General features: G+C 30.8%; 1 protein-coding gene across 1 annotated transcript in view; it reads right to left on the minus strand.

The window, feature by feature from the left end:
* Window positions 1–27,918, minus strand: part of PIK3C2G (phosphatidylinositol-4-phosphate 3-kinase catalytic subunit type 2 gamma) — a 270,689-nt gene that overhangs the window by 221,804 nt on the left and 20,967 nt on the right. The window contains exons 5-7 of the mRNA XM_016124109.2: window positions 25,602–25,759; window positions 19,276–19,390; window positions 2,750–2,852 (exon numbers count right to left, since the gene is read on the minus strand). Of these exons, the coding sequence (XP_015979595.2) occupies window positions 2,750–2,852; window positions 19,276–19,390; window positions 25,602–25,759 (376 nt within the window). The remainder of the gene's footprint in view (window positions 1–2,749; window positions 2,853–19,275; window positions 19,391–25,601; window positions 25,760–27,918) is intronic.

Genomic DNA, 27,918 nt, shown 5'->3' on the forward strand with positions numbered 1-27,918 from the left:
TTGCATCAGGTGCTCCTACTCTAAACTCTGAAAGCATAGTTATCTTTTCTTTCAAAGCACATATTTCTATCAGACTTTTAATGTTTATTTGTTTATTGTCTGTCTCCTTTACTAGGATGTGAACTCTACGTTCTAGAACAAGAACTGAGATATCTTGTTTTCTTCCATATGTCCAGTGTTTGGAATAGTGCCTGGAGCATTATAGGAGCTCAGTTTTTATTTGTTCAATGAACAAATAGGTAACAGTCTGTGCATATGTTTTTTAAGACATAATTTGGAATTATAAGTAGGTTCAGTAAACTGTTTCTTTACTATATAAGATTATTAAAGTACTGTATAATTGGTATATAAAAAACATTTAATAAATATTCGATAAATTAATCGATGAATTAATTATTAGATTTTTATACATCTAGTATACTTAGCACGATACCTGGAAGTAAATTCTTATAGCTCTTACTAAAAGTATCCTAGAAGAGCCAGGACTTGGGGAGATGGAGACATGGAATGTCTTGTTCATAGTCTATATGGAGGCTACCACTATTCTTAATTGAGATCAACGCCAGTTGAATCCCCTGCACAGTAACTCCTTTGAGGGCTGAGATCTTTTTGATTTTGTTTACTACTACAACATTAGTACAGGTCCTTGCACACAGCAGTTACATAGTAAATATGAGTGAATGTAGAATATATAAATACCTATGCTATCAGGCATATTATCAATTTTTAAATAACAGTGTCAGCGCTAGGAAAGTTGTGGATGAGAAAAGCATTTCTATTATTTACTTATAAAGTTGTTGAATTAGCCTAGAGTTGGTGATGTTGATCACAGGAAGCAAAAATGTATAAGTTGAACCATGAAGCATAAAAAAAAAAAAAAACTTAATTCCCACTATGATGCAAATGACACATTGAAAACCAGGAATTTCTAGTGATAACTATACACTTTACACCCAGCTATGATATATACTTGTCCCTGTATATGATGACGATGGTGATGACAACTCAAAGATACTATATTGGATGGCATTTTGTATAGTGAGCTCTATAACTAGACTAGCTTTGCTCAAATCCCATCTTCTTTATTTACTAGCTGTAAGATATTGGGTCATTAAAATAACCTTTTAAATTTTCAGTACTTTTATTTATATAAAAAAGGAAAATAGTAGTAATTATTACATTATTTTGCTCATGGGCTATTGTGAGTTAATACATGTACAGCACTCATAATAGTGCCTGGCACTTAATAGGATTAATTATTATTGAACACTTATCATGCTCCAGACATTTGGGTATGTGGACATAGCTGTGGAAAACAAAACAAAACAAAGGAAAAAATATGTATATAGCTAGCATTTTGACCAATTGATCTGAAACTCACATCTAAAACTTCTGAGTAATTGGTAGCATAGGTATGGGCTGCAGAGACTTACTGACTGGGCTCAAATTTGTGTACTTCTGCTTACCAGTTCCATGAATAAGATCTGGGGAAAGTCATGAAGCTCCCCGTGACTCAATTTCCTTATTTTTCATAGTATTTACCACATAGAATTATTGTGAAGAGTAAATGTGATAGAAATGTTCAAGTCTAAGATATAAAACATATACTCCATACATATTATATCACAGTAGTGGAATTATGTGGATTTCAGAATAAACCTTAATTTATAGAAAACTGAAATCTTAGTGATCTGTGAATTACTACCAATAAGTTTTTTTTTTTTTTTAGCAGCATGCAACTTCTAAACAGGATTAGAAATTAGAATCATATTTCCTCTCTTCCCTCATGTTGAAATGAAACACGATTATTTCAGCTCTTTTGTCAACATTGAGAACACTGTGACGAGTTTTAGATTTATTAATATTGGGGGTATTAGTTGTACTTTATAATGTTTCTTTGTGGAGATTTCAGATGCATAGTCCTGGAGCTGTCAAGACTAGCTGAGTTGGGTAACCAGTCTCAGAAGATATTTCTAAACAACTCTCTTTTGGCTTCATTATGTTATATTTCACACTGATATATTGCAACCTAATGCACTACCTGACACTTTTTATGATGAAACACCTCACACTAGAAAAAAAATCATTCACTAGAAATTTGTTATCTGATGTAAATGACAGGGTGATGGGATTTTTTGCTTAAAGCAAATGATTGGAAGATTCTACAGATAAAATCTGCCAAAATATTAGTTTGTTGTATATTGTGCAGTTTAGGTTTAAAGTAACTTAAGACATCACAGAGAGAATAAAATTCATGTCAAACAGCATGAAACTGTCATTAAAGCTCAGCACTTCCTTTCCAGGTGGTTTTATTATATATATTATGAATATTAATCTATCCTGATTTAAACTATATTGACACAGACTTAAACAGAGTCTTCAAACAGAATGAGTTATTTTTCTTCCTTCAGTGGTTTCCCTTTTACATTTTCTATTTCATTTACTTCCTAGTGGATTCATAGATAGTATGAATATAATAACCTTAATAAGTTTTTCATAAATAATTTTTCCAAGAGAGCTATTGATTTGTTATTATACTGAGGTTTCAGTAATGTGTTGATGTAATTGCTTCAGTCCAAATTATTAACAGGCATAGATAAATATTTCCTTATGTTTCAGTAAATATCTTCAAAGGAACATGTATTCATCAAGATATATAATTCCAAATTGGTAACAATTCATAAAGATGGGAATATTGTCCTTAAAATGATCAATTTGCAAATTGAAACCAGTACTAAGAAGGTCTTACCTTTCGAGATAGCTTTCCTGGAACTTCCCTATCTTTCTGCAGATTAAGTTGAATAACAGATTTATCTTTCTGAAATATTTTGTGGCTCCCCAAAGAGTGATCACTGAAGGAAAAAAAAAAAGAAAAAAAGTCAATTTCTCCCTTAACACCTCTAAGTATATGCTATCCTCTCTAACTTCATTTCCTTTTATTTTTGGAACTTAATCTGGAAAAAGTTTATATATATATATATATGTGTGTGTGTGTGTGTGTGTGTGTGTGTGTGTGTATACATATGTGTATATGTATATTTATTTGTATATACATATATATGATAGATAGATGATAGTTTTATATGTGTGTCTATATATATATATCCTCATATTCATTTTTAAATGACAAGATATTACAATTATTTTCTAATCAATTAAGTTAGAAAATGATTAGATACATTTAGAATAGACAAAATAAATTATAATAAAGATTATTTTACATATTCAAAGTTAGTTTTATTCAGCCATCTAAAAGCTGAAGATAGAATGCTTCTAGGAGGTCTAATTAATGCCACAAAGTCTATGTGGGGACCACTGTATCAAAGAAGCAGAGAGGTGAGGAAAACATGTCATGGGCTTTAGAGACAGATTTATTAGCTCCATAACCTTATGCAGGTCAATTAAATTATCTGAAACTCAATATTTTCCTTTTTAGAATTGGAATATTAATGTCTACATCAAGGGATTGACAAGTAGATTTAACAGAAAAAATATTCTTTTCTATTTCAGAAATTTCTAGTGGTGTGATATATTTTCACCTTTCTTTTCTCTCTCTCTCTCTCTCTCTCTCTCTCTCTCTCTCTCTCATCTTTTTCTCACTGTAAATATTTGCTAATTACAGATTAAACAATGAGCACAATGAATTACTGATTTATAATGTAAATATGATTCCTCTTCTTTTAAATGAAAGGCTTTTACTATGTGATCTCTGCAGCTTAAAATTTTGATATCTCTAGTGATTCTGAGTCATTTAAAAAGGATGAATTACATTAATGCACTTTGTTTAAGGATCTTCATTAAGCATATAAAGGATTTCAGGAGAAAAAACCTTATGTTAAAAATTTGAGATCCTTAAGTTGATGTATTCATTTATCTGGAAAATTCACTAAATGTTTGGAACCATCTACCCAACAATATCAGACGAATGAAACTTTTCTATGCTGATGTCTAATAAGTTCTCTGTAAATGTTTATTTTAGCAATTGCTATTTTTTAAAGAAAATCCAATATCTACAAAATGGTGAAAGTATTCACAACGTGTTCCATGCCCCATTTCCCCTGTTAGTCTAAATAAGATTTCCATCCTACTGCTATCCCTAGGACTCATATTGTTCCTTGAGTCATTTCTGCAGCTGGTCTAGACATACCGCATGGTTTGTGTATTCACTGAAGTGCTGGAATCATTGACTCCTGCCTTCTCTCTCCCTGAAGTTCTGCTCCAGTGGCATTCTCATTCTATCACACAGAATCACGCTCCTCTCCATTTACCTCCCCCAACTTTAATTTTTCTTTTCGTGCCTAAAGTTCTGTTTCTCTTCTGGGAACCAATTTAAGAGCAGTGATCCATCTTGCTCTCAAAGCTTCCTTTCCTCAGTGTGTTGAAGTTGGATCCTGGACCTTAGTCTGGTGAAATCAACCTCAGATATGGCTACTCCTTTTAAACTGACTTATAGTTTTCTGAAATTAAAGTTAACTGAACATCTTATATTTGTATTTCCTAAATCTTCCAATTCTACTTCTTTCTAAAAGGAAATTAGTTCTTTCCTTTCTGTGTGTGTGCTTGTATGTGTATAGTAAAGTCTGGGTAATTATCAGATTTTAGAAGGATTTTTTCCCTCTATAATTTTTTCTCTTTTTTAAAAAATGTTACATTATAAAAAACATTCTCATGGAAAACATTTGAATTTTATTAAACTGGACAAAACAGTTAAGAAAAATTACTTTCTTCCATTTTTTCCAGAATAAATAACAATTACCGAGAGTTTATGGCAATTTTTTTTTAGGATGAAATAAATGGTCAAGCACACATATATTTCTGTTAAAAATGAGAACATCATATTTTAGCTGTATTTCTAGCCTGCAGCTAAATTTCTTTTAACTCGTTGTATGAGACTGCCTCTTAATCAGAAAATTAGAGTTGGGATATTAATGTGTGTTGTATTTGGTCCAAATATTTGTGTTCCTTCTGCTATGTATTGTAGGTTTATATTAATCATATCTATTTTTAAAAATTATTTTCCTTTATTGGCACTGAGTCTTCTCTGAGTCTATCTTTAGAGGATTGGGAGACAAAAAATGTTTTTAATCTTCCAGTGGTTACCTAATTTTAAAAAATAAAACATATCTTAAATGGTTTTCTATTGCAACCTGAATTAGTAATTATTTATGTAACACTCTCAAATAAAGTTTATAGCTTAATCTGTTCAGTTCTCTCCAATTACCCTACGATTGCTGAGGTAAGGATCATTTGCATTTTATTTTCAGGTTCTTTTATCACTTACCTAATGAAATCATGAAAAGTAGTAAATTGGGTGATGAAAAAAGTTAGATAGGAATTATAACAAAGATATATATCTTAAAACATTTTATCTTTAAAATAAAAATATCCAAATAGCCTCTCAATTGCCAGTTTTGATATTAGAATAAAGAAAGCCTTTGATATAGGATAAAGTGTCTATTGATTATAATTTTATGTTTTCTTCCTAGCATAAACCAAGCCTGTAATTAATTTCCTGTTTCAGGTTTTTTTTTTAATTAAAAAATTAATTTTTATAGATTTATCTTTAAAATTTATTTTTCAGCTATAGTTGGCATATGATATATTAGCTTCATGTGTACAACATAGCTATTAGACAATTATACTACAGCTTATGCAGTGATCACCATGGTAAGTGTAGTATCCATCTGGCACCATACATAGTTATCACAATATTATTGACTATATTTCCTATGCTGTACTTTACATTTGTGACTAATTTTATAATTAGCAGCTTTAGTCTTTCACTTTTTCACTCATCCTCTAACCCCCTTGCCGTCTGTCAACCATCAATTTGTACCCATGACTTTGTTTCAAACAATACAGCTTCCTTAATAAAGGGCACATACTTGGACTTGAGGAACAACATGAATGGAGAAATGAGTCAGATTTTTATAATTAGTCTTCTAATCTTTTAAATTTATTTCTTCCACATTTAATTCAGCTATAAAGTTTTTAATGCTTATCAATTATCTTTAAAAAATTCAATTTAATTTTTTTCATAGCAACACTTCTTTTGCTTTTTATACTTATTTCCTCAATCTATCTAGAATGTATTGTGTAAAGAGTAATGTACAGTTCCAATTTTAGACAACTCTTCCAAAATGATAGAAACTTTCTCAAACATCCTTAATTAATAAGAATATGTTTTCATCTCTGACCTATCATATTTAAAACACAACCATTTTTAAAATAAATATCTGATGTGTTTCTGGACTCTAAATATCCCATTAATCCATATATCTATTCATATGTCTATATGAAATTATTTCAATTATTTAACATTCTAGAAATTTGAAGTGTGAAAATAAGTGAAAGTCACCATTAAAAATATATTATCTATTTTGCACAATTTCTCTTTGAGAACAATTTTAGAATTAATGTGTCAATGTTAAAGAGAAAACGTTAATATAGTGTTGACTTATATTTTATTTATGAAATTATATAAGAAGAGTTGATATTTTGACAATTTTGAATTCTGCTTTCAAGGAAAAGTGTATTTCTGTATGCACTCTGGTTTCTCTTTTATGCGCTTGAGTGAAGTGTTTGTATTCTTCCATGTAGGTCTTACATATATTATGCTTTTTGTAAGATATTTTACAGATTCTGTTCTATTATAAATGAATGATTTTTCCATGATATTTATTAGTTGGGTTTATGTGTTGATTTTTCTTGTGCAATTCTGTTGTAATCTCTGAAGGTTTGGTGCAATTTGCCTAAAACTTCTTTTTGCACTCCCTATGGCTCATATTTCACTTTTATACTTCTCTTTAAGCTAATTTTTACAATTCATCATTTCTTAGAAAACTGCCTTTTTAAAATAAAGTTGTTATGTATAAAAGCCCCTTCTATTTAAAATATCTTTTGACATTTACCTGGGAACTCCACAATCCTCTTGCTATCATTTTGTCTTTCCCATGCTATCACCCTTTCTTGTTTTATCAGGAGCTTTTTCATTAATATTTTTTTCCTGTCATTTCATGAGAATTATAGTGGGCTAATGAGTAGATTTGCATTTTTGTTCTAACATATTAATCTAGTCCTGAAGATAAATAATTATATTTTAATTTTGGAGTACCATGTATAATTTTGCATGAAGAGATCTCAAAAACTGGAAAGGAAGTACTTACTGTTCTTGCCCACCTCTCTCATTTTACAAATAAGGACTCTGGATTCAATAAAATAAGACCAGAGATTAGAATACAAATATTTGTAGTAAATACAACACACTTGAAAATTATTTCAAGCATACCTACTATAATGTGATATGCATGTTTCTTTTTATAAAAGGAGGGGATGAGTTGTTCTGTAAATTGTGGACTAAAAATAACAGGTCTCATGGAAAACAGGATGAGGAGAGACCACTCAAATCAACAGATCTCTAACCAGAGCACAGACACACATGCACAGATCTTAATGAAAACGCTAGCACAGATTTAAAAAGACATATCTAATTTGAAAAATGTAAATAAATAATATAGTAAATAAAAGATGGCTTTTAGAAAATGTCTTTAGCTTGGTGGAAGAGGATATAAGAAAGTTTTAATGCTGTTGAATGTAGAAATGAGGAATATTGTGGGGAATTCTTCAACAGGGTTTTTCAAGACAGAGCTTAAGGCAACGTTGAGAAAAAAATGCATGTTAGGTGAAGGGTCATTGGTCACTGTGTATAATACTGTCACCCACAGCAGCTTCCTGTGTACTTTGCATTCAGTCACTGCTACTTAGGGGAGCAAAACATTAATAAGCCAGAAAAATTTACATACATTAAGGTGACATCTATGAATAAGCTAATTTATGTCATAGAAACATGATGTCTTGCAGAGTAGAATGTACTTGCTACACCATTTTTCCAGGTATTGTGTTAAAAATACTAACTAGTTCTTTCTGTTTGTGTTAACAATAATAAAAACTATTACTGTGCCAGAATTGTCACTTACCCTTAAATTTGATGTTAGAGGACTACAGAGCCTCCAGTAACATCTCACTTCCTAATAGCTATAAACTACTATTCACCACTTTGCTATCACTCTACTTGGCATGACCGCCTTTTTAATGACTTTTCTGATGACCTAGAGCTAAACTATCTAGTACAGTAATCACTAGACACATGTGCCTACTGAGCAATTGAAATGTGGCTAGTCTGGATTAAGATGTATTATAATCGTAAAGTACACTTTTAAAGACTTAGCGTATGTAAAACAGTTCAATAGTCTTAAATTCTGATTACATATTGAAGTGATAATATTTTACATATATTGACCTAAATAAAATATTGCATTAAAATTTATTTCTACCTGTTTCTTTATATATATATATATTTAGTGTGGCTAGTAGAAAACAAAATAGTTATGTGCCCACATTCTATTTCTTTTGGACAGCGATGATCTAGAGATAATGAAAGAGAGAAAAAGAAAGCATTAAAGAATAGAAAAAAATCATGGTATGTAGAATTTAATGAATAAATGAAATAAGCAAAAAAATTGTGTTTGAGGATTCTAGGTATCAGAAAATATAGAAAGAAAAGCTACTGCACTAAGAAAAAAAGAAATAAAAAATATTGCTTCTAGGATGGGTAATCTGAGAGTAGGATTTGAGCACAAATATAACCATGATATATATTACTATGCTTACAATGGATTATATATTTCAGCTTTTATACATTGGGTGTTTTTCTAAATCTGATAACATTTCAAATATAGGTGCATAGTGGTTTTATTTAATAATTATGTAAAAATCTTCAACTTTTAAATAAAATGAATCTATAATACAATCAAAACTTTACTTCTTCTTTACACATATTAGTAAATCAAAGTTCTGCACATTTATTTATTTATTCTCTCAACAAATAAGTATGCTAATTACTATCTTATAAACTGTTATGGGTATAGCTGTTATTTAAGACAAATACCAAAAGGCTGAATCCTTGCACATGATTATTCCTATTTCCTATTCATAAGTAACACCAAAAAATATATATATATGCAGATAGATACTTCACATTTGTCCTATGAGCAAAAAAAGACATCCTAAATAATGCCCAACCTACAAATATTGATTCCCAACAGCCTAGGAAACCTTGTAAATGCACATTTTACGAACGTTACTCTTCCACTAGAATAAATACATCTTTATTTTATAGGATAACTAGGTTTAAATGTTTGCCATTCTTATGTGTCGTAAGTAGTCACAGTGATCTATTTTTCTATGTTAGTCACATATAGAAAAAATATTTCAATTTGATTTTATCAATATCGAGAGCCAAGATTGTGACAGCTGTTAAACATATTTTTTAGAAAACTCAGTAATTAAGCTGTCTGTCAATACTTAAATTAACTAAGAAATGTAAGGTAAACATAACAAAATATTAAAATATTAATAATATTATAGTATTGCACAGAGCATTTTTCAAATAGTTATGTGCGTATGCACCTGTGCACACATGTACACATACATTCCTCTGATATTTGACTCTTAAAAATTTCTATGTTACTTCTACCATATTTTTAATTCTACTAAGCTTTGTACTTAATGAAAATATCCTGGATTTTATGTGCAAAGAGTCATCCGTTGCTGAGTCAGCAGAGATAAAGATAAGTTATATGTTGTTTTCCTCAACCAGTGTACCTTGAGTTTATTGTTTTTCTTTTCTCAGGAGAACCATAAATGGGGAAAGTTACAATTCATGACTTGGATACACAAGTGTAGGTTGAAGTCGAAAACTAGGACTTGTAGCATTGGGATAGTTAGAAGAGGGGAGTTAGGGTTTTAATGGAGACACTCCATGGGGCATAAATGAATACCAACAGTTATACTACTCAAGACTGAACTGTACCTAAGAGATCTAAACATTTACATTCAGATGCCCCATTTATTCTTAAGAATTCCCTCTCGTCTGTAAAAAAGGTAACTGTCCCTCATGCCTTTTCACTTGAATATGGTTTCATTCCTTCACACCCCCCCCCCCACACACTTTTTAATTCAAAAATAAAATGAAATTGAATATACTGCAAGGGAGGCTTTATTTAAATCTAGGAGAAATGTTCTATAGCAATTTTCAAGTATACAATGCCCTCTCTACTCTCTGGTAAGCTATGCAATCACAAAAAATAAAGTTAGAGCATAACAATCTATACAAATGAAGTTAACTAAGAGAGTAAATATGAAAGAAACATAGAAGGGAAGCTGGAAGTTTGTATCCTTTGAAAAAATGTGTAATAACCTCTAAGGAGCTATTTTTGGGCTAAGATATGTAAAATTTGTAATATAGTCACCTACCTAGGCGATCGAAAATACAGATATTATTCCATTTAAGTTTTCATCATTTTTTCCACAAACCTCCAGAGGAGAGACATTCCATAGATTTTACTAATACAAAACTTCAAGAATTAATATTAAAATAGCACATTTAAATCTTAATAAGGTGATATTGGCTAATTTGAAGGACTATGTAATTCAAATATTCTTTACCTAATTCCTTCACTTTATTTAAGAAAAACAGAACACTAGATTATTTAAACCTAAATTCAAAATTGGTAGTGGTGATGGGTCAGTGATTTAATAATTCTTAGCTTTTAAGTAAATAACACCTTGAGTAACAAAAATAACTCGATAGCTGCATATTGTCTATTACAGTTTTAGGTATAATTAAATTAAATGGTATACCTGCAGTTAGTTCTGATTTGCCTTTGCTTTCTTGGAAAAATTATGCAACACCTTTGTGATTCTTTTTATCAGGTCTGTTGGTTAATGATGCTTGCACAATCACAAAACTTTTAGAAAGATTGGGGCTAAAATATGCCATCATAATTTTTATATGTAACTTTCAGTAATAAACAAACTTTATTTAGCACAGCTCTTTCTTTGGGGTAATTGCTTTCAAATGAAGGTATGCATAGAGTAGTCTCATATTAGGACATTTGTTCTAGTAGTGTTATTGGTTAGAACCAAATGCAATTTTGTATTAATTATTATTATTGTTAACTATTTATTAAAGATAGAAACCAAAATTAATTTTTCAATGCTGGGGAAAGTACTGTGAAGGATATCTGAAAACTAAATTGAAGTAACTCAAGATATTCTTAAATTCTTTATTAACAGAACATATTTTTATTATTGTGTGTGAAAGCTCTCAGAGTTATGACATATTCTTTTTAATCCTGTGATGTGGTTTTTTTTAATTTTGGTAACTCATGATGACTTTATGGTTCACATGGTGATTTTATAAGTGGAAGAGAAGAATTATATAAAAGAGAAACACATCTTAACCTATTTGCTTAAAGTAAGTCTAAAGATTTACAAAAGAGTAGATTATAATATTGCAAAAAAATTTTCATAGAAGTTTAAAAAAAAGATTATTTAAAAATTCTAATTAGATTTAATTCTTGAAGAGGAATTTTTCATTATAACAAAGGTTTTCAACATTTTCTGTATTAAGAGAAGTCAGGAGACAGAAAAGACACCCCAGAGTAGATAGCCAGACCATACAAATCAATGCTGATGTTGAATAAAGAGGTAGATCTGCCTTCTTAATTTAGAATATATATGATGATTTCAAAGTAAGACTATTAATTACCATAGGTTTCCTTTTTGAAAAGAAAAGGAAACCTCTGTGGGTTATAGCATTTCTTGACAAAAGTCAGTTAAATAATAAAGGAAAGTGTTGTTTTGTTTATTTTTTTAATCAAGGATTTAAATCCTGGCTCTAACTATAAGCAATAGGCTCAAGCAGAATTTTCAGAAAAGATTATTTAGTGTCTGTAATGTGGCACTTGTGGTTTACTACTGACAATGCAATCATGATTTATTCAGCAAAGGTTTTTAAGTGCAGTAAATGTTAGTGTTTCCCACTGAAGCTGAACAAGAAAATTATTTTTAAGTTGCATTAGAGAGTAAGACTTATAGCAAGATTTTTGATAGAAGAAATTACTTAAATCACGTAGGTTAAGAGTAAGGAATACAAACATATGTACCCTACTAAATCTAGGGTAGATAATAAAGGATAAAATTATGAAGTAGCATTATACTTCATATATTATAAATACATTTATGAAGAAAAAACTAATGTGAGATGAATACAAGTCTAGATGAAGGTACAGCTGTCATTACTCCCTGGATGGAAAAGAGGACTTTGGAACGTCTTAGGAAATAGTCCTGTCCTCTAGTTCTTTATATCTGTGCCACATCTAATAAGAGAGAAAAAAGTCGTACTCTCATCCTCAAGATTGCCACTATAAGCCCGGTGGAGACTGTCTACTGGAGAAGATCATGGGAAACGGGGAAATGGGTTACCAAGGACACGCCCTCTGTGGTAGTTAGTGTGGGCGCTAAAGCCCAAGAACATGAAGGAAGAGGCTAATATTTCTTTAATGAACAGGATGACTTCTTTTCTGTGGTTTCTCTATTTAATTTATTCTAACTTTAATTTGCTGATTTAATATTCCATTCTTCATATTGCTGACAACTTTGTATTAAGCTACCAGGAGCCTATGAGAAAATTAATGAAGCTTCTGTTCTAATTCTTTAATTTACTCTTTCGTCATACTACATTATTTAAAACTGTTTATAAAGCAGTTTTTGAGGAGAATACTGATAGTTAATGAGATTGTATTTGATATAATTGAAGTCCCTGGTAAGTACATGTGATATCCAGGTGTAAGAGGTCAGGAACCTTCTCATTTTTGAAAATAGTTATGCAAACATGATATCAAAGTGTGTTTTTGTGGTTTTAGATACATTTAACAGGGAGAGGAAGAGAAAGGACAGGAGCCAGAGATAAAATAGAATATTTTAATTGGCAGAAAAAGTTTGTGATACTAAATTAAGATCAATGTTAAATGAGTTTCCATAACAAGATAGTTGACTTATGAAGAAGAGAATTTTGGCTTGCTAGGAAAGTTATGTTTCTTAATTTTGGAATACATTACAAGGTATAACATCTTAATTACTTTGTCAATTAAATTTAATTTTTGTCCAATGTACTTTGGAAAAGTGAGTAAAATATTTTTCAGAGTTTAAATTCTTAGTTCATTAATATCCCTGGCCTCTAATATCTTGCTGTTTGAAATGTGAACTGTGGACCATGAGCATTAGCACCACCCAAATGCAGAAATGCAGAGTCTCGGGGCCCCACCCCAGACCAACTAAAGTAGAATATTTTTTAACAAGATCTTTGGGTGACTGGTATACACATTAAAGTTTGAGACACTGTTTTAACAAATCAGTACATATGTAAATAGACGTGTAATTTGTGCCTCTCATCATATTTATTTACATTTCTCCTCTTTTCAGGATTTTATATATTACTTTACTACCCCTGGTAAAAACAGTTAAGTTAAAAAAATAGCAATATACAACTTAAGAAAGAAGTTAAAAAATAGAACATTACAAATAAAGCTTTAATAAAGTTGTGAAAAAGTATCCTGACCATTGACATTTAATTGTGATGACAAAAGGTCCTAATTCTCAAAACTCATTGATTCATCAAGTACTTATTGTGATCAGTTTAAAAGACAAATATACCACCTGGAAGAAATGAAGGAGTTTAAATTTGAAGGATTTACCTTTGCCTATTCCAAAGTAGATTAGAAACTGCAAAAATAGCAACTAAATACAATTTATCTCTTTCTTCATAGAACAGAACAGATTAAGAAGTATATTGTTATGACCACATAAGGAGAGCTTAAAATGAAAAATCTTTCTACATCATACTCCAATAGTAATAGCTTTTTGGGTGGGATACTTTTTTACTTCTTAGTTCGTTATATTTTAACAATCATGCATTTTTAATTTATTGAGACACACTTCACAGGAACTCAAAGCAATTCATAAATCATGAAAAAACTAGTAGAGACTTATTACGATTTTTACATTTAAAATTAAAGACTACTAAATTGTAATCCTAAAACTCATTTGTAAAGTAGAACAATATATTGAAAATTTAATTTTTAAAAGATAAAGAGATAGAAGTGAAGGGAGGTTAACTCATTTCGTCAAAGCAACGATGATAAAGAGTGGCATTACCAATAGTGTGGAGAATTTGTTTTGACATTATTTGCTTAAACAATCTCAAATTTCCAAAAAGAAACTAATTTTTGTTTGATCAGAAATTCGGAAATGACATTTAAAGCCCACCTTTAGTGATTATAATTTACCTTTATTTTAGTCAAATCATTTCAGTACATTTCCTGATTAAATAGTTTTTAAAAATTTAAATGTCGGATAATGAGTGTCCTGTAAGTTATATTTTTTTCCTTGTGTTTGATCTAAATGCTGTATGTTAAATTATGAACCCACGTTTACCGCACAAATATTTAATCATTATTCCTAATGAAACATTATTCCTGTAATCTTCATTTTCAAAAGTTGTGTTTCATCGTGATGGAGACTTTGTTTTAAATTGAAAAGGCTCGGGCTTTCAGAGCCAGGTGCTATCCTGACTCTGCTGCTTCCAAATTTTATGACTTTTAGAAAGAAATGTAACTTCTCTTAGCCTCAATTTTCCTAAAAAAAAATGGGAATTCTCATGTTTTTCTTATGAGAATGAATGGTGCTGCATATGTAAATGTAACCTATAAGAAGCTTTTAATAGTGAAGTAAAGTCTGTTGTTGTTTTTATTATTATTATTACTATTATTATCATCTCCATACCACTTCCTTAAGTATCTCTACTTTTATCAGAGCTCCAGTTTGCCAAAAGCATAGTTATATTTATAGTTATTAAAAATTAAAAAAAAATTCTATTGATTTGAACTGCTGTTCTTTTCATTGGGAAGGAAAATTTCTCTTTCAGAGCACTGCTAACCTCTTCATCTGATTTCTTGATCTCATCCTCTGTCATTTCCTCATGAAATTTGATTCACTAGTAATTTGTTCTGTGTCTTCAATCCTCTCTCTATTGGCTCTTTCCCTTCAGCTTATGAATATTATCAAATATCTCTTATCCACATACCTCAAATCACCAGACCAGTTCCATTCAGCATCTAAAACCCCATCTTTCTCTTGACTTTACCCATCACACATTACTTCTGAGAGAGTAGTTTGCATGTATGTTTTTCTTTATCATCCATTCTGCCTAGCTCATTGAAATTTTGCTATTTTCTCCTTCACTTTACAAAAATGACTCTTACTTGGGTCACCAACTAACATCCTACTTGTCAAATTTAGTGTTTTTTCAGTTTTCACATAATATTTATTTTTAGCATTTGATGATATATATTTACTTGGTATTCAAAGCTTCTCTTTCCTTTTTTTTTTTTTTTGTGAAACACACATTTTCCAGGATGTCCTACAATTTAAATTACGTTTTCTAAATTTCCTGTTTCTGCTCCTCTTCCTCCTTCCATCTTTTGAATATTGATGGTCTCAGGAAGCCTCCTTTTGTCACTTTCTCTATGTGATCTCTGTTTTGAAGTCTTCCATTTCCTAATCTAGGCCATTTTTTTCTAAAATCTGTTCTACTTTCTTAATATCAGTGTCCCTTGGCACTCACATACTCAACATGCCTCAAGCTTGATTTACTATTTTGCACTCTCAAAACTTCTCTTCTGAGATCTGTATCATTGTTACTCAACATTAAATCTGGTTGACATCATCTTCTCCCTCCCATGCAACCCCATATATCCATTTACCAAATTTCATTAATTCCACCATTTTAATATCCCTGTTTTAATATCTCTTGTTTTAGTTCCACTGCGGTAACTTTAGCTTCAATCTTTCATAAGTTCAGTAGCTTCCTTATTTTACTTTCTAGTTCTTTAAAAGCATATATTATTATTCATGCTGTCATTTAAATGCCTTTTAAATAATTTATTTTCTTATTCTCCTGATAGCAAAAGAGCCAAGCTTATAGAAGTTCTATAAATTAAAAATAGAAATGAATAAATATCATCTGTATCATAGTTCTTTTTCAAGGGTAACTAGTCTAACATTTTAGTGTATAGGATTTCATTTTCTATTTCAAATAGACATTTTAGATCTAAAATATGGTATGAAAATTATTCAAATGTAATTTAACAGGTATAAAGATATCTTTTCACCCTTAAAAACTGATACACATTTTTATATCAAGACATATTATGCTATATTTTATTAACTTATAAATTCTATGGCATATTAAAATAAAATTATGTTCATGACCTATTTTACCACTATTTGGTAGTACTGCCAGAGATTTAGTTTTTCCCCCATTTTTTTGGGTGTTTCTATTAGAAATCATGCTATGTTGCCTATACTTTACATTTAAGTATTTTTTTATATTATGATAGTTTCCTTAGAATTATTTGTAGAATAAGAATTGCTGAAACATAAATGATCTTTTTTGACACGTCTCTAAAATTTTAACACATTTTGAACAAAATTCCCTTTAGCAAGTGTTACATTAATGTATATTCCTAGCAGCTGTTTGAATATTGTCCATTTTCCCATTGAATTTGACCATAAATTTTTAAAACAATTTGATAAGCAAAAATGGCATCTCATTAAATCTCATGTTTTAATTGCATGTTTGTTATTAACTTGGTTAAACTCTTTAAATAATTTCTGACCATTACATTACTATTCACATTCTCGATCTGTTTTTTCTTGATAATATTTTAAAAAACAATTTAAGTGCAATTTTATATTCTAAAGCTATTAACATTTTATTGCATGGTACTGATTTTTTTCTTCAGTTATTATCCTTTAAATATAAATTGATCGTTGACTTTTCTGTGGACCATTTTCATATTCTTGCCATTAGTCCCTTTCTCCTCTGTGGTCTACAAGCAATTGGTATATAATAATATTAGTACTGCCCTCACAATAGGGCATTATAATGACTGATTACACGGCTTTATCAATTCTTAGTCAAGAAAGAGAGCAAGGATTATATATAACCCATCTTTGTGTTCTCACTGATTAAATGCCTTGCATATGCGTGATTCTTAATAGGAGTTGAGATAGACTATTACAGTCCTGCACCCCTATCCATGAAGGCACCCACAAAACTGCATATATATTTGCACCCTGTGTTCCAGCATGAAGAACCACTTGTCATTTCTTGTATCTCAGTCATGAGCTTTTGCAGTTGTTTTGTAGTTAAGAACCAGGGCCATGCAGACAACTGGACTTGGGTTTGAATATCTAGTGGTGTGACCTTGAACAAAGCCTCAGACTTCTCATCTGTGAAACAGAGGTTATTACAATATCTATTGCACTGATATAAGACTTAGATGTTTACCCAATATAAGGTAAACAAATAACTACCATTTGCTAACTGGCTATTATTATTATATAATCAAAGCTAGTCAGATATTCCAGATGAACTGTGGTACTATAACTGTTAGAGTCTAAATTATTACTTATTGCATTATTAACTTATTACATGTTACCTGTATTCCTGCTGTAGAAAAACTTTATGAACAGATTTGCAAGTATTTAAGGACGTATTTTTTAGGCAAATTACATAAAAATAAACTAAAAAATATGAATGATTTAGATGTTCGAAAGAAGAGTAATGGATATTCTGCTTATTAAAATAAATTATATCAATACAGATAGGCTGTTATTCTCAAATAGTAAGCAAATCCCTGATATATGCATATCTTTCAAATTCCATTAGAGAATGAATTACTATAATTAATCTATACTAATACTTGGCAACTTTCTTATTTTAATAAAACCCAGGTAAATTAATTTTTAATAGAAATAAATGACTATGAAAACATTTTAGAAATTTATTATATTCATAATAACAAGAAAAAAGAGTATAATGGTACATACAACATTTATTGGTCAACTGTTGAGCTATCTAATTATGGATGAAGTCTTTCCAAAATGATAATTAAGTCAAGTACCATTAAATATTTTCTCCACATTATACTTTTCCAAATTTCTATCTCTTCAAAACTTTTGCTTTTGGTATGATACTTTCTACTGATAATACAAAATAAATATTTTTGATGTTTCTGGTTCTTTGTATCTAATGTTTGACATCAGCCAAAGTCCAGATATATATTAGGAGACTTCTGTATTTAGAAGATGAATTTTAATAAGTATTCAGTGTAAGATTATATTACTCAAGTATTTCTCCTAGCTTGTTGCATGCACTGATAAAGCCAGATGTTGGTAGAAGGTGGCAGCCTAGTCATCGAATGTGTTAATAGGTTCAAATAGACAAGGAAAAAAGGGAGAACTGTGAGCGTAGTGCAACAAAACATTTGTGATTTTATTTAAATATTTATTAATATTTTGTTATAAATGGCAAATAATTAGTTCTAAAAGTCACAGTTAACGTTATACAATAAAAGACTGGATTTTCTGATAGTATTGTTAAATTCACCAAATTACCCACAAGATATTTTCAGGCACATTCAAGGTAGAATAATAATGAGTGAAAGTGAGGATCGCAAAAGAAATACATTGTTACTTCTAAGAGATTGTCATCACTTTTTAGATACTTGCAGAAGCACAAAGAGGAAATGTAAATAGCAGTCCACCTTATTGAACATTTTAGTCTTTTTTTTCCTTCCTATTTATAATAACTATGCAGTACCAGTAGAGAAATATTTACTTTTTCAAAGCTGTATTATATTTTCAATGTTGGTCTTTAAGGAACTTTAGGATAATAGTTATCGTGATACTTTAAGAGAGGGTGAGTATTTTATCAAGTAAGCATTTGGGTTTGACATACATAAAAATAGACTTCTCATTGTTTTAAAAGTTTCATGAATAAAGAAATGAAGGTATTTTCAAACTTACTCTCTTATAGAAATGTTATAATCATACTTAAATCTTAAAACTTATATTTAGTATTTAATCAACATATTGATATTATTCCAAATTTAAAGAAAATACTTGTGACAAAAGAATTTATTTTTTAAATTTTGGTCAGTACTAATAAGCTTTATTATAGGTAAGGTGACTAGTTTTGCCCAGGATTTTCTTGATGTCAAAATTGAGAGACGCATGTCCTAGGAACCCCCTCAGTCATGGGCAAACCAAGATGGTTGGTCACCGAAGTCACAGGTCACTTAAATACATATTGCCATAAATGCACAAAATACAAAATAAAATCAAGAATAAGATTATCAATATGACTGATAAAATTTCAAATCCACCTTAAAGGGGCCAAATTGATTTAATTATTCTGGTTAGAAGAGTATAGTGTTTGTACAAAGTCTTTTTAAAAGAAAAAAGAAAGAAGTGTTACTTAACATAGGTTATAGCAATGACCAACATTTACCTTAATAAGATACTTACTTCTGTAAAAATTCTTCAGAGCCACATATACTTAGAAGATAACCTTTGGGGAATAACTGGTCATTTGTACAAAAATGTAGAATTTCTGCAATTAGGTCTCTGACAAGATAATTAGCTAAAAACAAAGATGAAAAATAAAAAGTTAATAAGAGCTTATCATATACTAGCTAGAAAAAAGTTTTGAGCACAAAAAGTGATACACACAATATGAGCTATCGTAACTGTCTAGAGGAATTAAAATAAAATGGATCTCATCTATTAGTTTGGATAGATTTAAAAATATTTTTGAAAAAATGTTGTTTGCATTTTCTCTGATCAGTCTTTCTTCATCTTACATAACAGAAAGGTGTTATATTCTTCATGTTAAAATCTTTGGTCCATTGTAGCACTGCATAAAAAATATTCTACCATATTTACCCTTAGGGACTTGGGAGATGCAAACAAGATTATATAGTGAGTAATAAGTAGCAAGCCAGGAGTCTAAAGTAAATCTATCAATTCCAAAGCCTGTTCTTTTCATGATTCTATGTCTCCATAGATAATTATTTTCTCTTTCCCAAGTAGGAATCACCAAAGGATCTGCCTTGGACAGCATTAAAATAACCTTAATGAACATGTGCTTTCTTTCTCTACGTTCTCTGGGACTTTAAGTATAAGTTTACTTCATGCAAAGTCCTTTGTCTTCTCATATTTATATTCTATAATCTCCCTCCTAAACCCTTATATGCATGTCATTTAATACTAGCCAGAACCATGCTGACTTGTTACAATAATGTGTCTAGAAAATATTTGCCTAGTTTTAAATGATAAGTAGTATGGAATTTATACATTATTATAAGTGATAATAGTTGAGAATTGTATCTATCTCGATCTCAAACTCTATATTTATATCTCCACACTTTGAGTGTGCCCTTATGGTCTCAATCAATGAAAGAAAGTGCAACAGACTATACTAATGACCCTTAGCCAGTGAGAATTTGAACAGCATATTGCAAACACTCAATTGCATTCATTTGAGTAGCGTTTTGTTTGCAATTATGTGTTTGCTTTTCTGTGGCTTCTTTGACTGTCACATAGTTTGTAAGGAAAGGTTTTTGATTCAAACTAGCTAACAAAGAGTAGTACAAACGATATTGCTGGACCTGCCACAATGCTAAAGGGAAGAGTATAATGATGAATTTTAAAATGTAAATTTTATGGTAGATGAAGATGTTATCAAAGAAATTATTGGATAAACAAATGGTAAAGATCATCAGGGAATTAGGGATTGTGGAAATGCTTTGACATAGGAGAGAGTATCTTAAACATACTGCTGTTTGGGAATATTGACTGAAATAGTGTGAATTGGATCTAGAAAAAAATATAGCCACAGGCAAATCATGACTAAATGGACTCTGACAAGGAAGAGGAGAGTACTGATAGAGTATGATGACAGGAAAACATCTTTGAGGACACCAGTTCACTTTAATTAATTCGACTGTCCCATTTTCAGGACTGCAGCTCCTGTGCTATATGGGCCATGCATGAATTCATTACTTTATTACAATAATCTTTCCATTTACATCAAAGACTCCATAATCCAATTTCTAGCTATTATTCCTTTCCTGTTCTTTGGTTTGATATCTTACTGCCTGCTTAATGTTGCACTTTAGGTGTTTTACTATTATTTCAAATTCAGTATGTCTGAACCTGAAATTATCACCTTTCTCATTGAAGCCAACCATTAAGTGTCTATGGTTAAACTTCTCATCTATATTGTAAGCCAACAAGTACCATGGTTTGTTATAAGTAGATTTTATAACTGTACCTTCATTTTGGCAGCTAGTATAATCCTTTTCCCAGTTTCTGTAGTCTCCTACTCCATGCAATTCTCAACCTGTTGACCATATTGCTTACCATATTGAAAAGGTTAAAGCCTATTTGAAATTCTTTAATAATACTACTCTGCACCTTAAATCAACTTTTTAATTCATCTTTCTCTATCCCTTTACACCTCTTTTGAGATATAACGTCACTGCATTTTACTAAATCTTAATGTTTCAACTGTGATATTTCCTATACTGGGGTCCAGTTCAGCAATTAAAGCTCTTCTCTTACATATTCAATACTCCCCTGTGAAAGGTGACATAAGTGAAGTTATTTCAGAATGGAGTCTGAGCCGTCATTCCAGAGGAACTGCCTTGCTCATCTAGCTTCTTGAAACTTGAACTGTTTGGACCAGGCCAGACCTGGGCTAACATCAAGATTTTTTACACAACAATTGTTGGTAAAGTCAGCTGAACATTCTGACCAGGAGGACTGATGTGACTCTCTATTTGAAGATAGAATCAGTAAGCAATCATGTATAGCTAAAGAGTAACTCAGCTTTACAGTACCAATAGAAAACTTTTCTTCTTTTTCATTTAGTTATTTTTTTCCTTTTCTTATAAAAACACCTTCCCTTTACTCTTTAATCAGAACACTATTTGGGTTTATATCCGAGTCTGTGTTTCATGAATTACATTTCTTTTATCTCAAATAAACACTATTACCTCTCATTTGGGTTTTTTAATTTTGGGTTAACAACACACTCTAAAATTCTTTTTGCCTTTTCTTAAAAATGTTCTGTTTCTATTTAATCAATAAAATCTTCCCTCATATATTCCATTCACTTAAAATAATGTCCTTTTTTTATTCATTGATTCATTCATTCATTTTTACTATCTCCTTACTGCTAATCTTTAAAGAGTAGATTAACTTCTGCAAACAATTCTCAATTACTCGTTAATCTTTGCAAACTAGCTTTTATTTCTAACATGGCCTCCTAATACAGTTCTAACCATGCATCATTTAAATCTAGAAAGTAGTGGAAAGTAAAGACACTAACTCTGGAACAACTTTGGAGTTAGAAATAAGGACATAAGAATCAACTTTATTGAAGTGAAAGCTTAAGATTGTGGAACATAGATTATTTATTCAAAATGCCTGCTCCTCTAGGAGGATTATATTTCTTCGGTCTTGGGGAAACAGTTCTCTTTGGATATAAATTTCTCACCTAACTTCTTTTCTTTACTTATCTAGATTTCATTATTCCTTAAGTTTCAAGCAACAGTTTCTATCTTTTATCAAAGTCATTTTTGGCCTTGTATATGAAAAAGTAGCCACATGTTAAACCTGACACACTCAGAGGATGCCAGCATGGTAGGCCCTACAAACTCAGAGACCAAAAGTAACTATGTAGGATGGTCTGAACATAAAAATTCCTAACTAAAAGCTACTCATGGTGGGTAGTCATGTCTGAGGCCTGTAGCTTCCTTGAGAAAGGTCAGTCTTTAGGTTAAATGGGCCTGTCTATTGTCTTTTTCCTTCTAAAATAATGTACCTTTGAAATGTCGGAGTAATCTCCTTTTCCAGACCCCTCAGGGCATACCCACCACCAGAGCATGAGGCCATGGAACCTCTTGTTGTTATCTTGTTCCTCAAGTATCATCTTTATGTGCTATAAATGTTAACAATCTCATACTCACCAATGTAAGAGAAGTATGTGTCTCTCCTTTTACTTCTTATCTAATCCCAGAGATTTTCTGCTTTACTTTCTCTCATCCTATTAATCTATCACCAATGAATTTTATGTAACTTTCCTTGTATCTCTTCCTGAAAAATTGCCATTCTCCAGAGCACTTTTTCAATCCATTGAGAGTTTGCTTCCCAGAAGTTTTCATCAATTTGGCTTAGATAAACTCATAAAAATTCTCTATAGCTTTGGACATTTCTTATGTCAACAGCACACTATTGAGGCTTTTGCTCTTTACAAAATATCTGTATTACTAGTAAAACACTAGTATAAAGTTGTGAAGGGATCACAGTTGAAAGAGTTCAGAACAGGCCTCCCACAGATATGCTACTTTGGCATGTGAATTATTTTGAATTGAAGGTAATTAAGATCCTATAGGCTCATCTTTTACCTCTCCTTAAAAAAACTTAAATTTGGGCTTTGCCCAAAGGACAAGGAAAACATATAATCACTGATTATCTGTTCTTTTTATTGTCCTGTGAATGACCTTCCTCTCCTCTGAAACTCTAAGGTGCCTTACTTAATCTTTATCTCAGAAGGCCATATATATCCCATTTTAACTTTCTGTCTCTGAACCTAGCATGTATGAAGGGTGTCTGACTTGCTCATGTCTGTGGGATTCCTATATATGTGTATATAATTAAATCTGGTCATTTTTCTCTTGTTGTTAATCTTTCTTCTTACATTGTTAATTATTAGACCAGCTGAAAGAACCTAGAAAGGTAAATTTTCTTCTTCACTCATACAGTTTTGGCATAAAAATTATTTTAAAGTGAAAACATTTGAAATATTATTTGAACTTCTCTTATCTGATTAAAGCAGAGACTCCCTAAAATATAACTACTGTTAGTTAATTTCATTCTGAACTAGTTTCTTGCAAATTCCATGAAGGAGACAGACTGACTATTCATTAGCATTAAAAACACACACACACACACACACTATAACTCTCTATACTTACCCCATTAAAGCTCTAAACTACATCCCCTCCACTCCTCAAACACACACTTTTACATTGTTGGTATAAAAACCTTTACTTTTGGATATTTGACTTATTACTGAGTAACTCCTATGCATGTGTAAATAAACCTTGTTTTTATTCCTGTTAATTTTTCTATTGTCAATTAAGTCACAGCACCCCTCCTCTTCAAATGTAAATGGACAGAGGAAAAATTTTCCTCCAGACTATGGCATATGTTACTCTGTATATTTTCATTAAGTGTCTTTCTCTTCCTTTATTTCTTCCTTCTTTCTTTTTCATGACCCCTTCCTGTTCTTCCTCTTTCTTCTTCTTCTTATAAATACTTTTAACATCTTTGAGGGCACAGACATTCTCTTTACCACTATACATGTCTAACATTAAACACAATGCCCTAATTACTTTACTGAAACTTCTCATAAAAGTAATAAGTGGACTTTGCTTGCCAAATTCAACAGAGGAATATCTGAGAGAGAGGAAGAGATGTTGGAAATTAAATACTCTAATTTTGAAGAACAGAAGAAGTCTCTCTAGTTCACAAGTATTTCCTCTTCTGTAGTAACTGAAGCCAGCATGACCCAGACCATACTGATTGGATCAAGATGCAGCACCATCGATCCTGGCTATGCAATCATTATCTGTTCTTAGACATTTAGAATTGAGTCCAATAGAGAGATTGCACTTTCTCTAGGTAGCTGGCCAAATAACACATAAGCTTGAAAGCTTGGCTTTCCATGTGTTCTGGAAGAGCAAGAGAAATGAGTCAACAGAAAGCAAAAGAAACATGAGAAGCAATTATACAGTGATGAGATAAGGTGAGAGGCATACAGAAATTTTGAATTGTTTTTTTGTGTGTGTGTATGCCTGTAATATATTCCCAAATTTTTGTTTAATTCTTACTCTTTAATTTTATAATAAATCCCTATATTTAATTTTTTTTTTCTGCTAAGCCAGCAGGAGTTGGTTTCTGTTAGTTTCAAACCAGATGGCCTTAAGTAATATTCCAACATTGTTGTTTGTAGTCATCTCTAATCAGAGCCATGACTAGAATAAGAAAGAAAAAGCAAAATAATAATAATAAAATAATCAATGAAAAAATTTACTAAATCATTATTTGTCAAGAGACAATAGTTGATATGTAGACACTTATTTTATGGCAACTAAATTTTGTTTAAAGAACTAATATTGTTTTTGTAAAACCATTGACTATAACAGTGAAATAAAATACTAAACAACTTTAAAGACATTCTAAAACTTTAGAAAAATAAGAATTATCTAGTATCATGAAATACAGATTTTTGGGATCCAAAGTCTCCCCATGAGTCTTTGAGTCAATACTTATATTTGATTCAATAATTACCCTGGGCTGCATAGGCTAAAATAGTTCTTACTGTGAGAATAGAGACTATGTATTAATGTCTATCCTACCTTACAATTCATTTAAATTTTAATGAAACAGTTCTTTCTAATGCATTCTCATTTATATATAGTTTTTAGAATCTTTTGGAATTTTTTTTTGTTTTTAATATGGTAAAAACTTACTATATTTAATATTATTTTGTAGCAAGAAAATAAAATGTCCTGGGTTGAGCTATGTAAAGAGAGTTCTTAAAAACAAAAGCTAAATAATTGCTAAAAAAAAAAAAAAATTCCTGCTGTTTTCCTCTTATTTCACCTAATGGCAAAATACTAGCTAATAATGCTACTTTTAATGATTTTAGTCTGCGAACTCAAGGCTATACAGCTTATATCAGCTTCATGTAGATTTTTGTGCTTACTTGCAAGGTTACTTACCATGCGGCATAAAATGAAGCAATTGTGTTGAGTCATCAATAAAAATATTTATATTAAACTTGGTATTAGAAAAGAGTTGATATGGAAATGTTGTAGTCGTGCTCCAGATCTTCCCCGAATTGGAATTAACATCAGCTGCTTGATATGTTTCTCTGATTCTGAAAAATATATTGGAAAAAATACTTAGGACAAGATTATAAGAAATTTCATTCAGAGTTTGCTATCAAAAATTAAAAACATGAAAACAATCAGCAGCTGATTTGTAATACAGTGCTATTAGCCAGGCTAGATTGGTAAAAGTGAAAATAATACCAAAAATAACTCTAAAGTACTGTTCTTTAAGCATTTCCTGGAGCAACTTATTTGAAGCAGTTAAGAATACACTGTCGTTCACAAAACATAAAAATTCACTCTGAACAATGATTACTTGTTTCATCGATATTGTTTTTAAAACCTGAATGCCTTCCCTTGGTTTTTACTTCTGCCTAACTTTTTCAAGCCGTAAGTCATTTATCCTGATTTAAGGATTTTTGTAAATAAATTGTCTTGTTTGTCAAATTGGTAAATACCATTTTTGGGTTTTTATTTTTCTTAAATTTTTGGATTTTACAAAAATTTTTGAATTTTACACAGATGATTGAGCCCGGAAGTCATTTGTAAATTTTGAACAATTAATTTTGCTCAGATGAGTCAGAGAATTGCAAAGTAACTTCTCCTTGGAGCCAGAAGGATTAGTTTTGATCCTGGCTCTTCCATTTAGTGATTTCATGGCAAGTTATTTGACCAGTATTTTTGTTTGCACAAATGAGGTTATTTATATTTACAGTAGCCCCTCTTATCTCTGGTTTTTCTTTCTGTGGTTTCAGTTACTCCAGTCAAACAGGATCTGAAAATATTAAGTGGAAAATTTCAGAAATAAACTATAAGTTTTAAATTATGCGCTCTCTGAATAGGGTGATAAAATCTTACATCGTCCTGCTCCACCTCACCTGGGATGTGAATCATCCCCTTGTCCAGGACATCCACCCATTAGTCACTTAGTAAAATACTAGATTATCAGATGAACTTTTGAGGTATCTCGGTGCTTGTATTCATGTAACCCTTATTTTATTTGATAATGTTCCCAAACACAAGAGTAGTGGTGCTTGCAATTTGAATATGAAAAAGAGGAGTTGTGAAATTCTTTCTTTAAGTGAAAAGGTATGTATGTATGTGTATATATATATGTGTATATGTGTGAAAAAATATAGTGTGTGTATGTACACACACACACACATACACACATATATACATATATACACACATATATACATATACATATATATATATATATATATATATATATATATAAATATAATATGTAGTGTTTGTACTACCTGCAATTTTAGGTATCTACTGGGGAACTTGGAACATATATCCATGGATAAGAGGAGACTATTGTACCATATTTTAGATTTAAAGTGTCAAGTTTCTGGCAATACTTGTCAGTTTGTTACAGTGAGTAGCTTATTCCTGCATAACCAACATTTATATACTTAAAGATCCTAATTTATAAATCCAAATCACCATTTTTAATTTTTCTGTGTGAACCAGAGCAAGGAGTTAAAAGTTAAATATTTTTATGGATTTGATATGCTTTGTTTTGTATTTTTGTAAGGCAGGGACCTTACTTTTTTATTTTCTTGCTTATTCTTTATTTGAATATTTAATACATGGACTAGTTATTAGGCATTCAAATAGCTTTTAAGTTAATAATTAAATAAATGATTCAAATCTTTAATCCCAAATGATGATTTAGTAGGAAGCTGCTATAGCTGATAAAGAAGCCAAAGTTTATTTATATGTATATTTATTATATTTAAAATAGCCATAAATAGATAAAAATCAAAACTAAAATGCAAATGTATTAATTTTTCAAAATATTCAGGAACTTTAGCAATAGAAAAGATAACCTTAGATACATTTTAATTGTTAATGAGAAATTGGTCTTTAAAAAAAAGCATCTACCTTTATAAGTTCATTTTAGATTAGCAAAAAGGAGATCGGTGATTTTTTTTCCCCAATATCTCTAGTGAAAAAATTTGTTTTTCAGTGGACAAACACCCATACATTTGTTTAATATTCTGGCAGCCCAATCAGGATAAGATTGCGTTATTAAGAGAAGGGCACTGCCATCATTCTACAGTAGATCCTAGGTAGAAAGGCTTAATCTATGCTAATTTGGGACAGAATCATAGAAATCGGTCACTTATGTCGTTAAATGAGAAATTAATTCAACAAAAACTAAGCTATTAACAAATAGCAAGTGTAAGCATGA

The sequence above is a fragment of the Rousettus aegyptiacus genome, unplaced genomic scaffold, assembly GCF_014176215.1.
Source record: "Rousettus aegyptiacus isolate mRouAeg1 unplaced genomic scaffold, mRouAeg1.p scaffold_m13_p_2, whole genome shotgun sequence".
NCBI lineage: Eukaryota > Metazoa > Chordata > Mammalia > Chiroptera > Pteropodidae > Rousettus > Rousettus aegyptiacus.